The 12,520-nt window shown below is 44.6% G+C and overlaps 2 protein-coding genes across 2 annotated transcripts; both read left to right on the top strand.

The window, feature by feature from the left end:
* Positions 1 to 6,559: 6,559 nt before the first annotated feature.
* Positions 6,560 to 7,529, top strand: LOC308309885 (succinate--CoA ligase [ADP/GDP-forming] subunit alpha, mitochondrial-like; the record flags this gene model as incomplete). Its single annotated transcript, XM_080755842.1, is given in 2 exon segments — positions 6,560 to 6,618; positions 6,620 to 7,529. Coding segments are annotated over 2 exon segments (969 nt in total).
* A 2,211-nt stretch (positions 7,530 to 9,740) lies between these two features.
* On the top strand, positions 9,741 to 11,228 carry LOC308309693 (protein disulfide-isomerase-like; the record flags this gene model as incomplete). Its single annotated transcript, XM_080755605.1, has 1 exon — positions 9,741 to 11,228. One exon carries the CDS (start codon positions 9,741 to 9,743, stop codon positions 11,226 to 11,228), a length of 1,488 nt encoding a protein of 495 aa, XP_080611731.1.
* Positions 11,229 to 12,520: the final 1,292 nt, after the last annotated feature.

Raw genomic sequence — 12,520 nt, 5'->3', positions numbered from 1 at the left:
ACCCACCTCCCAAGGAACAGCTGCATGAAAGTCACTCATTTTCAGGGACTTTAAAGCTGCAATCCAGAATTTATTTGAATGAACCAGATCTACATGGTCGATTATGTTAATACGACTGCAGTGGTTGGAGAAGGTTTCCCTATTACTCTCCCGTTGAGAAATTTAGACCCTGATGTCAGTTAGGAGTAAGACACCTCGCTTACAAGTAGTACTGCCTGAAGAGCATGAACGCAACATCTACCCCCAACATGTCTATCTTGGAAGTTGGAAGAGTCATAGAAATTAGGATACTGTAGTATCAGTTAAAAGAGTGCAGCTTTAACTTCGCACTCAGTATTGGAAGATGCATGCGGTTAGAGGTCAGGAAATTGATACAGTCAAACTAAATCAGTACTGTATGTGAGTGCATGTGCTTTCTTATTTCTACAATGGTCTCCGTACCTGGTTCTCAACCTCTTCTGAGTTGAGGGGCTTCAGCAGTTTACTACAGCTTCTACGAGTTGTTGTTGTTGATATTGTTGTTGTTGTTGTTGTTGCTGTTGTTGGTGGTGGAGGTTGAGGTGGGTAGAACTGTTGGGTAGGATTCTTCGGCTGTTCCTCCCCATTGAAACTTCTCACCAGGAGAGTCACAAGAATGGCTCCGTACACAACAAAGATCCTATAAAACACTGCTCAGGAACATAACCTCCTATAAAACACTGCTCAGGAACATAACCTCCTATAAAACACTGCTCAGGAACATAACCTCCTATAAAACACTGCTCAGGAACATAACCTCCTATAAAACACTGCTCAGGAACATAACCTCCTATAAAACACTGCTCAGGAACATAACCTCCTATAAAACACTGCTCAGGAACATAACCTCCTATAAAACACTGCTCAGGAACATAACCTCCTATAAAACACTGCTCAGGAACATAACCTCCTATAAAACACTGCTCAGGAACATAACCTCGGAACTTGGGTAACACTATAAGCTCAAACCAAAGCTTCCAATACCGTTACTTTTCAGGATTCGCTACATTTGGGGCATTCATTCCCAGAAAAAAACTAAACACAAAAAGAAGATGTTTCAGCCCGACAGCGACAATATGGTATATATATGGTATAGCTCTCAGAGTTCCATTTAATGTACTTATTTATATATTTTAATTAAAAACACAGTAAAACAATGAAGGATACAATGTAAGAAGAAGACGGCAAAGCACTTCCTTGACGGACATCTTCTCAGGTAAGGGTTGCTCACCGGTCGCCAACTTGTCATTCTGAGGGGAATGAACCTGACTGCTGAACCACTGGCGGAGGTTGAGACGGGCCATCGCCTGTCAGTGTTCTTCAGATAATCCACACGTTTAAAGGCTGCTGAGTTGATGTTCTGTGACAAGAATGAAAGGAAATGGTTGTTAAATTACAGGTATCTGTCACAATGTGACCCTGTGCTGCCTGCGCCTTCTGTATACTTATTTGTAGAAAAAGTATAAATCAAATGTTTGACATTTCAGTCTGGAAACCGGCAAAAACATTAGCCTGTGTTTCATATACTGACAGTCCAAATATAGTTGTTGCCTGGATGGTTAATGTTCCCAAAAATAAAACAGGACAGAAGAGAACAGAACAGAGGGTTTGGTAATAACACATATTTAAAATAAAATCATTTTATTAATGACAAGCACATACGTACATACACGTAAGAGCCGTTTAAATCATTGGGTGCTGCTGGATCCTCCAAAAGATTAAATAAATACTGTAGATGTCAGGGTCTGCAATCCAATTATATGAGTTTATTGCCTCTCAAATGTTTTGGGAAGGACGGCCTCCTTTAATGTGCTACTTGGCAAACAAACCAACATGTTCAACTCAGGTGCAGTGTTTTATTTTGAAAAAATCTTCTTTTATTGGCATTGCATGCTGTATTTCAGATAAGTGTGTTGAGAGACATGAAACATGAAAGGGGCCTCAAAGTGGATTCAAACTTGAGTCCTCATGTACATGAGCTGTAGATCTGCTACTTTTGAATTTGAATACTGAAAAGTACACCTGGGTTTCCACCCGTCAGAGACGATATAGCCTAGTTAGTAGTAGCATGTGTTAACTAGCTAGTCCAGAAAGGTGACTAGATTCCAGGTAAATAGCTGGTCAGACTCTGGTCAGGACAAGCATACAGTACAGAGCTGGAGTCTATTGTGAATTAAAAGTGGGCCTTACAGGACACGCTGGCTGTTGGCAGTTGAAGATTGTGGTCTTATCAATAGAGAAGTCTTACAAAGTGAATTGCGTCAGTTATTGTATAATTTCAGAGATATTACAGCAAAAGCTGTGGTTTTATGTGGAAGTAGCTTTGGAAATTGTAGCCTCAAACCGACTGTGTAGGTTTGCACAAGATCCACACTCGAATGGACAAAATCAAAAGTGTGTGTGAATTCATAGTTCATAATAATTGTTGTTTACTATAACAGACGCAAATAAAATTCTACACCTTAAAGGTGGTTGCACACTGCACACTGAGAAAGGTTTCTGCCAAACGATGATATACATACTGTACGTGCAAAAGTATACAGCAGTAGAAATGCCTAGAATGATCATAATAAACCAGGCAGTGAAAGACTTATGTGTGCGATAAACATAATCAACTACTGTAAATGATGCAAAGTCTAGCCAAGTAAACCAAAAAAGACACGCAGCATTCACACAAAAATGAATACATTGACTGCTTCGTCAAGTTGCACATGAAAGTGATACAAACAACAGACACCTGTCAAATACAGTATTCACTCGTGGTGTGTCACTTGACACAATCAGAGTGAAGGGTAGAATAGTAGACCAACGACGGAAAGTGATCCGACAACAATGTTTGTTACCTAAATTCTGGCATCAATTCCTGTTCCAGGCCTCAGACATCAACCCCTGTCCACTCCACAAACACCCCCCAACACACACGTTCACATTCCCGTCTTCAGACATCAAAGCTCAATGCCTGTCCTGCTGTACCTCTTGTAATTGCAAAGGAGACGAATGCAAACTCCACTTAAGTTGTTAGCAAAATATCAATGACTATCAATAAAAGTCTTTACCATACGGTGGTTCTCCCACGAGTCACGACCTTCACAGCGATCATCTGGATGCTGAGTCCAGCAGCATTTTAAGCTAGACCAATACCGTAAACCCAATTTATACTTGTTTGCACATTGTGTCTCGCACCGGAAATAGCCAATCTACAAGTTCACGGCACGTCGCAGTTCAAGAGACATTCTACTAGAGATTGCCTATTTTCCGCATAAATCAGGCTTTATTGATCCCGCAGGGTAAATTCTGTTTTATATCACCTATTATTCCTATAAATAAAATTGCTCTTCGTTCAATCATCAACCATTGTTCCTAAACATGGTTACCCGCTTCACTGACTGCAGGTTTAAATGGCTATAACATGCAGATTTGAGTATTGTTGATATTGTATTATAGCAGGTGACTTTGGAAGCCTGTGGATCCCACTGCTTTCTGTGGTGGATCAGCACAGCCTAACACAGAGCCTTATAAGCTGCAACTGCTGGAAAACGCAGAATGAACATTTTAGTCAAAGCAAAAGCCTGGACAGAAAGTAGTCAACCGGTTATATTGCAGAGCTGAGAAAGTAATGTGTGCACTTGTGGTTCTGGTGACCAAACAGGCAAATTATGCTCCGTGATCAGATCATTTTTGGAGTTGCAAAGGAGTCTGAAAGCTAAAAGGCCAGGATTTGATTTGTTAAGAGTCGAATCCCGGGGTTCAAAAATGGAAATCCAACCCTGGAAAAGGACCCGACATGTTGTTGACATGTTTTTGCTTAAATGTAAGTCGCTCTGGATCAAGAGCGTCTGCTAAATGCCTAAATTGTAAATTGTTGACTGACTGAGGAGAGAGCACTTTAGTGGCATTATGGCATAATGTGCATTGCTTTGTTGTTGTAGTAGTAGTAGTTGCTGCAGCTACTGCTGCAGTCCCACAGCTACGGGTAGACTGGAAAGTGGAAGAGAAGAACTCATGTTTCTGTTGTGTTCGTCAGTATTTCCCAATCCCATGCCACATGCAAGGTCATCTCAGCAAGAGGGCATCTTGCTCCGGTCTGCATAAAAGAAAGTCAGCAGACGCTAACACTAGAACAGCACTCACATGCCATGTCACTAGAGGGCAATGATGACAATGCAAAATATTTTCAGATGAGAATCCATGGAACAAAACATGTTAATTTGTGGGTGCTTGACATTCAAATGTTTGAGAAACACAGGTTTAAACAACATTGGGAAGCAAGCCCAGCCCTTGAAATACTCCAGTAAAATACTTTTTAAAAACATACAGTAAATGTACTTAATTAGTTTCCACTTCTGGAAAGGGTTGTGTACTACAACTGCTATACATGTCTATACCTGGGGTGATATTTTCTATATTTACCGAAAGAAGGAGGTCATTGACCACTTGCTCAGGTTGCTAAGACACTAATGGACAGTTGGTACGTTAACGGTAGGAGTGAGTCACTGACCAGGGAACACTGTGAGAGAGAGGGACCAGTTAGAACAGGGGTGGGCCACTTAATGATGGAAAGGGCCACTATATTTACACCCTCACTCCAGAATGCTGCCACATGCATATACAGTACAGTTGGGCAGAATGGATGGATGGATTTTATTTTGTCATTGGACACAAATGTACAACGAAATAAATCTGTTGGCATCAATCCAAATGCAATACAAAAGGGTAGTCATATAGTACTGCAAAAGTTGTTAGTATTGGCAAGAGTAAAAACAAAAATACAGTTTATGTACAGTCAGTAGGAGTTCATATTGTCCTGGGGGGGGGGGGGGCAGACTATCATTTGCTTAAAGAGTTCAAGAGAATAATGACTGATCTGGTGGTTGAGGTCTTGAGGTATCTGTAGCTCTTTGGCCTCTGTGAATGGGAGGGGTGGAACAGTCTGTTGTTGGGGTGGGAGGCATCCTCTGTGAATGGGAGGGGTGGACCAGTCTGTTGTTGGGGTGGGAGGCATCCTTAATGATACTAAGGGCCTTAGACGGGCACTGGCAGCGCTGCTTGTAGATGGACTCTATTGTTGGCAGTGACGAGCCTATGATACGCTGCGCCATTTTCACCACCCTCTGCAGTGATTTCTGCAGAGAAACCTCAACAAAACTACTACCCGTCAGTGGGGAGTGTTGGCTGATGAATGAAAATCAACATCCTACTGTATACACCCCCATTCAAAAAACACTTTGTTTGAAATAGACACTCATGCTTTCCAAGGTGTGATTTGGGGTCCTAAGGATGAATACAAAATGAATATCAACATCTTAAAACCAAAATGTTGAATTGTGGGATTGAGCTCACATGCCCTTTTCAAAAAGGGGGGGGGGGGGTAACTATACCTGTCAGTGGGGAGTGTTGGCTGGGAGGAGGAGGAGGACTATAAGGCCCTATACATCCTCTCTGGGGGGGGGTGAGTATGGAGTGTTGGCTGGGAGGAGGAGGAGGACTATAAGGCCCTATACGTCCTCTCTGGGGGGTGGGGGGTGAGTATGGAGTGTTGGCTGATGAATGAATATCAACATCCTAATACGGTATGTCCAAAGCAGTTACCGGTACTTTCGTTTCCACTGGACCAATGTACTTATTATTTAGTCAAGGAAGCAAAAAATAGCAGATCTATAAGCTCACAATGTGATGCTGAGCTTGTAGTTCGGCTATTTGAGAAATCGTGAAAATATGTGAAAATATGTATCAAAGCGGGAAAAAAATTGCTTTTGGAGGTGGGGGTCGGCGGCCATCAATTTTGGGGGTCCTTGTTTGAGCAACATGTTTTTTATATTTAGGATCTAGAAGACGTTTTTAAGAATCAGCCTCACGTCTTAATGGGTTAATCAGCCGAACAGTGTGAGACTGATTGGTCCCTTTCACCTCACAAACAGAACACTCACAGTTTAAGTGGCCTCTGCATCCCAACTGGTCTCCTTCATGTGCACCGTCCCCCACAGTGGAGGAAGAAGTACTCCAATTTACTTTTGCCCATATATGGAGATCTCATATATGGACATGCCAGGTTATGACCAGGTTCTGGACACCAGATCTCCATGTTCCTATATTTTAAACCCATATGGAGATCCCTGATGGAATCAATAGGCATATACAGTATATGGGCATGCTCATACAGCATAGGCAGCGGGCGTGGTTCTGGTGATCTGGATCTCCATATATTGTCCTTAACTGCTCTGCGGTTAAGGACAATTGCCTATCTGAGCGACTCGAAGCTGGGCAACCATACGTGTCAAGTTTGTAGTCGGTTGGTCCCCATATACAGTATGAGCATGGCCATAATGGGCAAATTATAGTGCTCGGATCGGCGGTTCTGGACAACCGGATCTCCATACAATATGCCTATATATGGTCGTATCAGTTTACACATAAAGTACAATATTTGCCCCGCGAGATGTGGTCTAGAAGTATATAAACTTTATAATGTCTCAAAATATGGACATACGCATGTAAAGTAAAAGCACCCCAGAATTACACTTGAGCAGGTGAATGACGGAAGATGTCTTGTAGGTTGTTTACCAGGCTGTTCTCGCAGCAGAGCGGAGTGAGGCACTGCTACTGCTAGTAGAAAGAACCTCTACATTGTCAAGAACACCAAGGTCATTTGCCAAGGGTTTACAGGGAAACAGGGCACGTTTCATAGTCAGCAGTCTCTGGACTATGGCTCCCTGTTGGTCGGAGGGGTTTCTCCTGGAAAGGGGGGACAGAGACACCTCGGAAAGCCAGTCTTCAATTCCGTCAAGGAGGCGCGGGAGGGCACAGGGGCAGAAGCCACCGTGATCTACGTTCCACCTCCCTTTGCGGCAGCCGCCATTATCGAGGCTATAGACGCAGAGGTTCCTCTGGTGGTCTGCATCACGGAAGGGATCCCCCAGCAGGACATGGTGCGAGTGAAGCACAGGCTGCTGCGACAGGGCAAGACCCGCCTCGTCGGCCCCAACTGCCCTGGAGTCATCAATCCTGGAGAATGTAAGATGGGCATCATGCCCGGCCACATTCACAAGAAGGGCAGAATTGGCATCGTGTCCAGATCAGGCACCCTCACATACGAAGCAGTGCACCAGACCACACAAGTCGGCCTCGGCCAATCACTTTGCATTGGCATCGGTGGCGATCCGTTCAACGGCACAAACTTTATCGACTGTCTAGAGGTGTTCCTGCAGGATCCAAAGACGGAGGGGATCGTCCTGATCGGAGAAATTGGGGGCGACGCCGAGGAGAAGGCAGCCGAGTACCTCAAACGGCACAACTCGGGAGCCAAGGCCAAGCCTGTGGTGTCTTTCATCGCGGGCCTGACGGCTCCACCGGGTCGTAGGATGGGTCATGCCGGTGCCATCATTGCTGGAGGCAAGGGTGGAGCCCAAGAGAAGATCGCCGCCCTGCAGTCAGCCGGGGTTATTGTCAGCATGTCACCTGCCCAACTGGGCAGCACAATATTCAATGAGTTTGAGAAGAGGAAGATGTTGTGAATGGGGAGAGAACTCACCCATCTCACCCCACCGACCCAGCCGTGAAATGAACAGTCCGGTTCTTGAGGTGGCTTTGCCCCGCACGGCTTCACAGTTCAACCGCCATATACGCACATGTATGCAGTGTAGCTTTCGCAATTTCATTCTCTCTCTCTCTTGTATGAACTTGTACTTTAAAAAAGTGCTTAATCTGGGGTACATTATTCACCAGTAAGACGCGCAAACGTGGGAAGCGAACGCAGCTCGTACATATTTGGGTTTTGGACGTATAGCTGCTTTGGGGACTCCTTATATGGTTATGGCTGAGTCATGGTGACGTAATCACTCAGCTCCATATATGGGCACAAAAGCGGGACAGACAGACAGACAGACACACATACATGATCTGCTAGGTCTCATAGTAAGTGCTCACTGAATTCGCAATAAACACAAACCCACCACCACAAAGTGGAAGACCCTAGATCCTCATCCCTTTAAAACCCTGGCATTCAAGCAACATGCAGCGCATGCTGGCCTGTCCATCAGCTGAAGAAGAACACATATCTCTTACTCACAGATCAACCTCGACTGATCCTGTGAATGTCTCCCCATTGCTCTACAATCCCCCCTCCCTATAGTTTTGCTCTTTTCAGTGTATCTCTACGTTCAAACCCGTGTCCATCTACAACACCAAAATCTCCTGGCTGAAAATAGCCGGTCTAACGAGCTCCCGATGCGAGCCTGTAGATTGTGTTATTTCCACGTCGTGTTCACCCCAGAATAGGGACGGTGCATTAATCATTAATACGCTGTCATCATCAATGTCTTGCTCATCATGGCCCGGTGCCAGAAATAGAAAGAGCACGCCAGTGTGTGTGTGTGTGTGTGCGTGTGCGTGTGTGTGCGTGTGTGTGTGTGAGGGGGGGGGTATTTGATCTGAGTCAGAGTGCCAAGAGAGGCGAGCAGGTTAGCAGCAATCATTAGTGGTGGGAAGAAACTAAGTACATGTACTGTACTCAAGTATAGGCTACTGTAATTTTGGGCGTACTTTCTTCAGTATTTACAAATTTCAATACTTTGACTTCTACCCCTCTACATCTCTGAGGCAAATATATGAAAATATGAAAACTAGTTATAGTTACTGTGTGCATTTTGATTATTATTACCAAACTAACGAACCACTTCAGCCCTATATACAGTATTTCGGTCATTTGAAATGAGCAGATCTACAATGTGTTGAGCTGCCATTTTCAAAAAATGTTAATATATTTTATACATACATGTTAAATTAGACATTCTGCATAATGACTTATTGTAGGCCTACTTTAAGTACGCTACTTTATGTCAATATGTCTGAATACCAGACTTTTACTGGTAACAGAGTACTCTACATTGCAGAATTGACTTAAATACAAATTGTTGGTATTTTTCTACCACAATGGAAACAATAAAGCCCTCAGGGCTTTTTGAGTTATCCTTTTATTTAGCATTGTTGTAGAACTGTACCTCTATTTTCAAAAATCATTAAATCAAACCAAAAAAAGCAGATCTACAAGCTCATAACACATTGCATCACGACAAGCTTGTACAGTAGTTAGGCTATTTTTGGCTAGAACATTGAATTCATTCTTAAATGTACTATTTGAATATTCTACAACATAGATGTATGTCTAGCTTCCTACAGAGCCGTGCCATAAGGGTAACCGACCTCCCATTAGTCTGGTCCATTACTAAAGGTGCGTTCAGACTTTAAATATTCACCTCGGTTCGTCCCGTTTGTGCTGCAGCATGTCGCGCCCGTTCGCAGCGCTCGTGCAACTTCTCGTCTTTGCATTGAATTTGTATGTAAATCGCGCTGCTTTAACCATCCAAGTCTGAACGCAGCTTTACACTATCCCAAATCGGCCGCGGTTAGCACCGCTCCAAAAACTGAGTAATATTTCCACCAACGCCCTTACAGTTACACTGTAAATACGAATAGGCCCACTTGATCTCCTACCATATATGGGAATCATTATGTCAACATTATGTCCAATTAAGAGCATGGCTGTGATGCGCCAGCTTTGGATAGTTTTGGGGGTATAAATATACGTGTTGACGCCACACGGATTGTCACTTCTCTCAGTGAAGCCGAGTTCAGTTTTAACAGCAGGAGCAGTCATTCTAACTTTTTCAGTTGAAGCATAGACACTTGTTTCCATGAACTTTACCAAGAGCTTTGCATTGGCAACAATGCTAAAGTTTGTCCTACTCTGCACACTGCTTGTAGCCAGCACGCTGCTTGTAACTAGCAGTTGGTCAACCCCGATCACAGAGGAAGACGATGTCCTGGTGCTGACGAAAGGTAACTTCGACGAGGCGTTGAAAGCCCATACCGACCTTCTGGTGGAATTCTATGCCCCGTCGTGTGGCTACTGCAAAGACCTGGCCCCGGAGTATGCAAAGGCGGCCAGTATCCTGAAGGCAGAGGGTTCAGAGATCCGCCTGGCTAAGGTAGACGCCACATTGGAGATGGAACTGGCCCAGGAGTACGGGGTCCAGAAGTACCCGACCATCGTGTTCTTCAAGGGAGGAGAAAAGAAGTCACTGAAGGAGTACTCTGGTGTCCGGCAGGCTAATGGCATCGTCAAGTGGCTTAAGAAACGCACAGGCCAAGGTGTTGCCACCCTGGCCGATGTCACACAGGCAGAGTCTATGATCGCAAACGAGGTGGCAATCATTGGCTTCTTCAAGGACACTGAATCTGAGGATGCTAAGGCCTTCGTTAAAGCAGCAGAAGCCGTAGATGATATTCCATTCGGGATGACCTCTGATGATGCGGTGTACTCAAAGTTTGAGGTGTTCAACGACTCGGTGGTCCTCTTCAAGACGTTTGATGAGGGTCGCAACACCTTCGATGGAGAGCTTACCGAAGACAACCTTCTAGCCTTCATTAAGTCCCACCAGCTTCCTCTGGTCACTGAGTTCTCGATGCAGAATGTCACTAAGATCTTCGGTGGAGAATTCAAGTCCCATGTCTTTATGTTCATGTCCAAGGCTGCTACTGACTTTGGGGACAAAATGGACCAATTCAAGAAGGCATCGGAAGGCTTCAAGGGCAAGATCCTGTTCGTCTTCATGGACACCGACGTGGATGACTACAAGCCCATCATCACGAAGGTCTTTGGCCTGAAGAAGGAGCAATGCCCCACCGTCCGTATCCTCACCCTGGAAGATGAGATGACAGAGTACAAGCCGGAGAACGAGACCATCACCGCTGACAACATCATTGAATTCTGCACACTCTTCACCGAGGGCAAACTCGAGCCCCACCTCATGAGCGAGGACATCCCTGAAGACTGGGACAAAAACCCTGTCAAAGTCCTGGTGGGCAAGAACTTCAAAGAGGTTGCCTTCAATCCCACCAAGAATGTCTTTGTGGATTTCTATGCTCCCTGGTGTAGTCACTGCGTACAACTGGCACCCATCTGGGACCAACTGGCAGAGAAGTACAAGGACAGTGAGGACTTCATAGTGGCCAAGATTGACTTGACAGTCAATAAAGTGAAGTCAATTAAAGTCCTCGGTTTCCCCACGCTTAAATTCTTCCCAGCAGGAGATGATCGACAGGTCATCGACTACCATGGAGAGAGAACACTGGAGGCCTTCACCAAGTTCCTGGAGAGTGGTGGCAAGGAGGGTGGCGTACCAGCTGAAGAAAGTGGACATGACGAGTTGTAAGGGCAGGCAAAGAAAGGTCAAGGCGTGCCCCACCTCTTAATAAGTAAGAGGTGGACACAGACACCTGGACTACGACACCTCCTTAACTTCCATGTGGACCTTCCCTTTCCAGTGAACATGCTCTAGGAATGGGACGATATGAAAAGTTCATGTCACAATTATCACGTTAATCAAAATATGCTTAAAACTACTAACTCTTGTCTTTTTTACCATGGCTCTGGGTGCCGAAGATGAGATTTTGTGTTTTCAGTACGGCTGTCAAAATAACTCGGTTGGCCTGGGTCGTGGCTCAGTGGTCCAGGCACCTTGGCCGGTAATTCAGTCTGCCAGTGTGCCGCGGTTTCGACTCCCGATCCCGACGGCCTTTACTGCATGTCACCCCCATCTCTCCCCATTTCCTGTCAGCCTACTGTCTATCACTCCATAAAATAAAAAAATATATATAAAGGCGAAAGCCACACAAAATAACATTAAAAAATAAAATAAAAAATAAAATAAAAACATAACTGTCACACACAGATCCTTTGTGTGACAGTGTTTCTCAAAAACTATTAAATTTAAAGGTCTATACAAATGTAACCAAATGGAGCCATTATGGGTCCATTTGGTTCCATTTGTATATACTGCCTGAGTTACAGACTTGTATGGGTCCATTTAGGCCTCCTTAAGGAACCCACAGAGCCCATGGAATCACTGCTCTAGTATGACAAGGTACAGGACATTAAAAGTAAAAACATGGAGACGAGAGGTATCTGCCCGACAGCAACGATATTCTTCCCTGACCAGTAGCTGTGATGTATGGACAGCTTTAAGGCATGACATAGGCCAGCTCATAAGGTCACCACAGTAGGCATAGTGGACAAAGAGGTAGGCTTACATCATGAAATGGACATAAGACAAAACGTGGAGTGAAGCAACATCACTGAGCTTTCGCTTTGTATTAGCTGTATTTATCCTTTTTGAGGGGTGCTAGCCCCTCCTATGTCTAGCTTTGAGGGTCTGTGTAAACACAAACATTGTCCTAACACAAACATTATGCCATGGATAACGAATGGCCAGTTTTGAGCGTTTGTGTAAACGCAAACATTGCAGACGAAGGCGAGGACGCAAATTCTGATTGGCCGGAAAGAGACGATGTATGTATGATGATGTACGTCGATGATAAGAGTGCCCCTCACTTCACACAGGTGTGACTTGTCTGTCTGTCTGTCTGTCTGTCTACTTTCACTCACCCTCGGTTTCTTTTACCCCGTGTGTGCAGTGTGCATACTGGTGGTGTGGGAAATAGGGCA

The sequence above is a fragment of the Protomyctophum bolini genome (genome assembly GCF_963924005.1).
Source record: "Protomyctophum bolini genome assembly, chromosome: 22".
NCBI lineage: Eukaryota > Metazoa > Chordata > Actinopteri > Myctophiformes > Myctophidae > Protomyctophum > Protomyctophum bolini.
The sequence above is the reverse complement of the archived record's forward strand: the minus strand, read 5'-3'. Positions and strand labels throughout refer to the sequence as shown.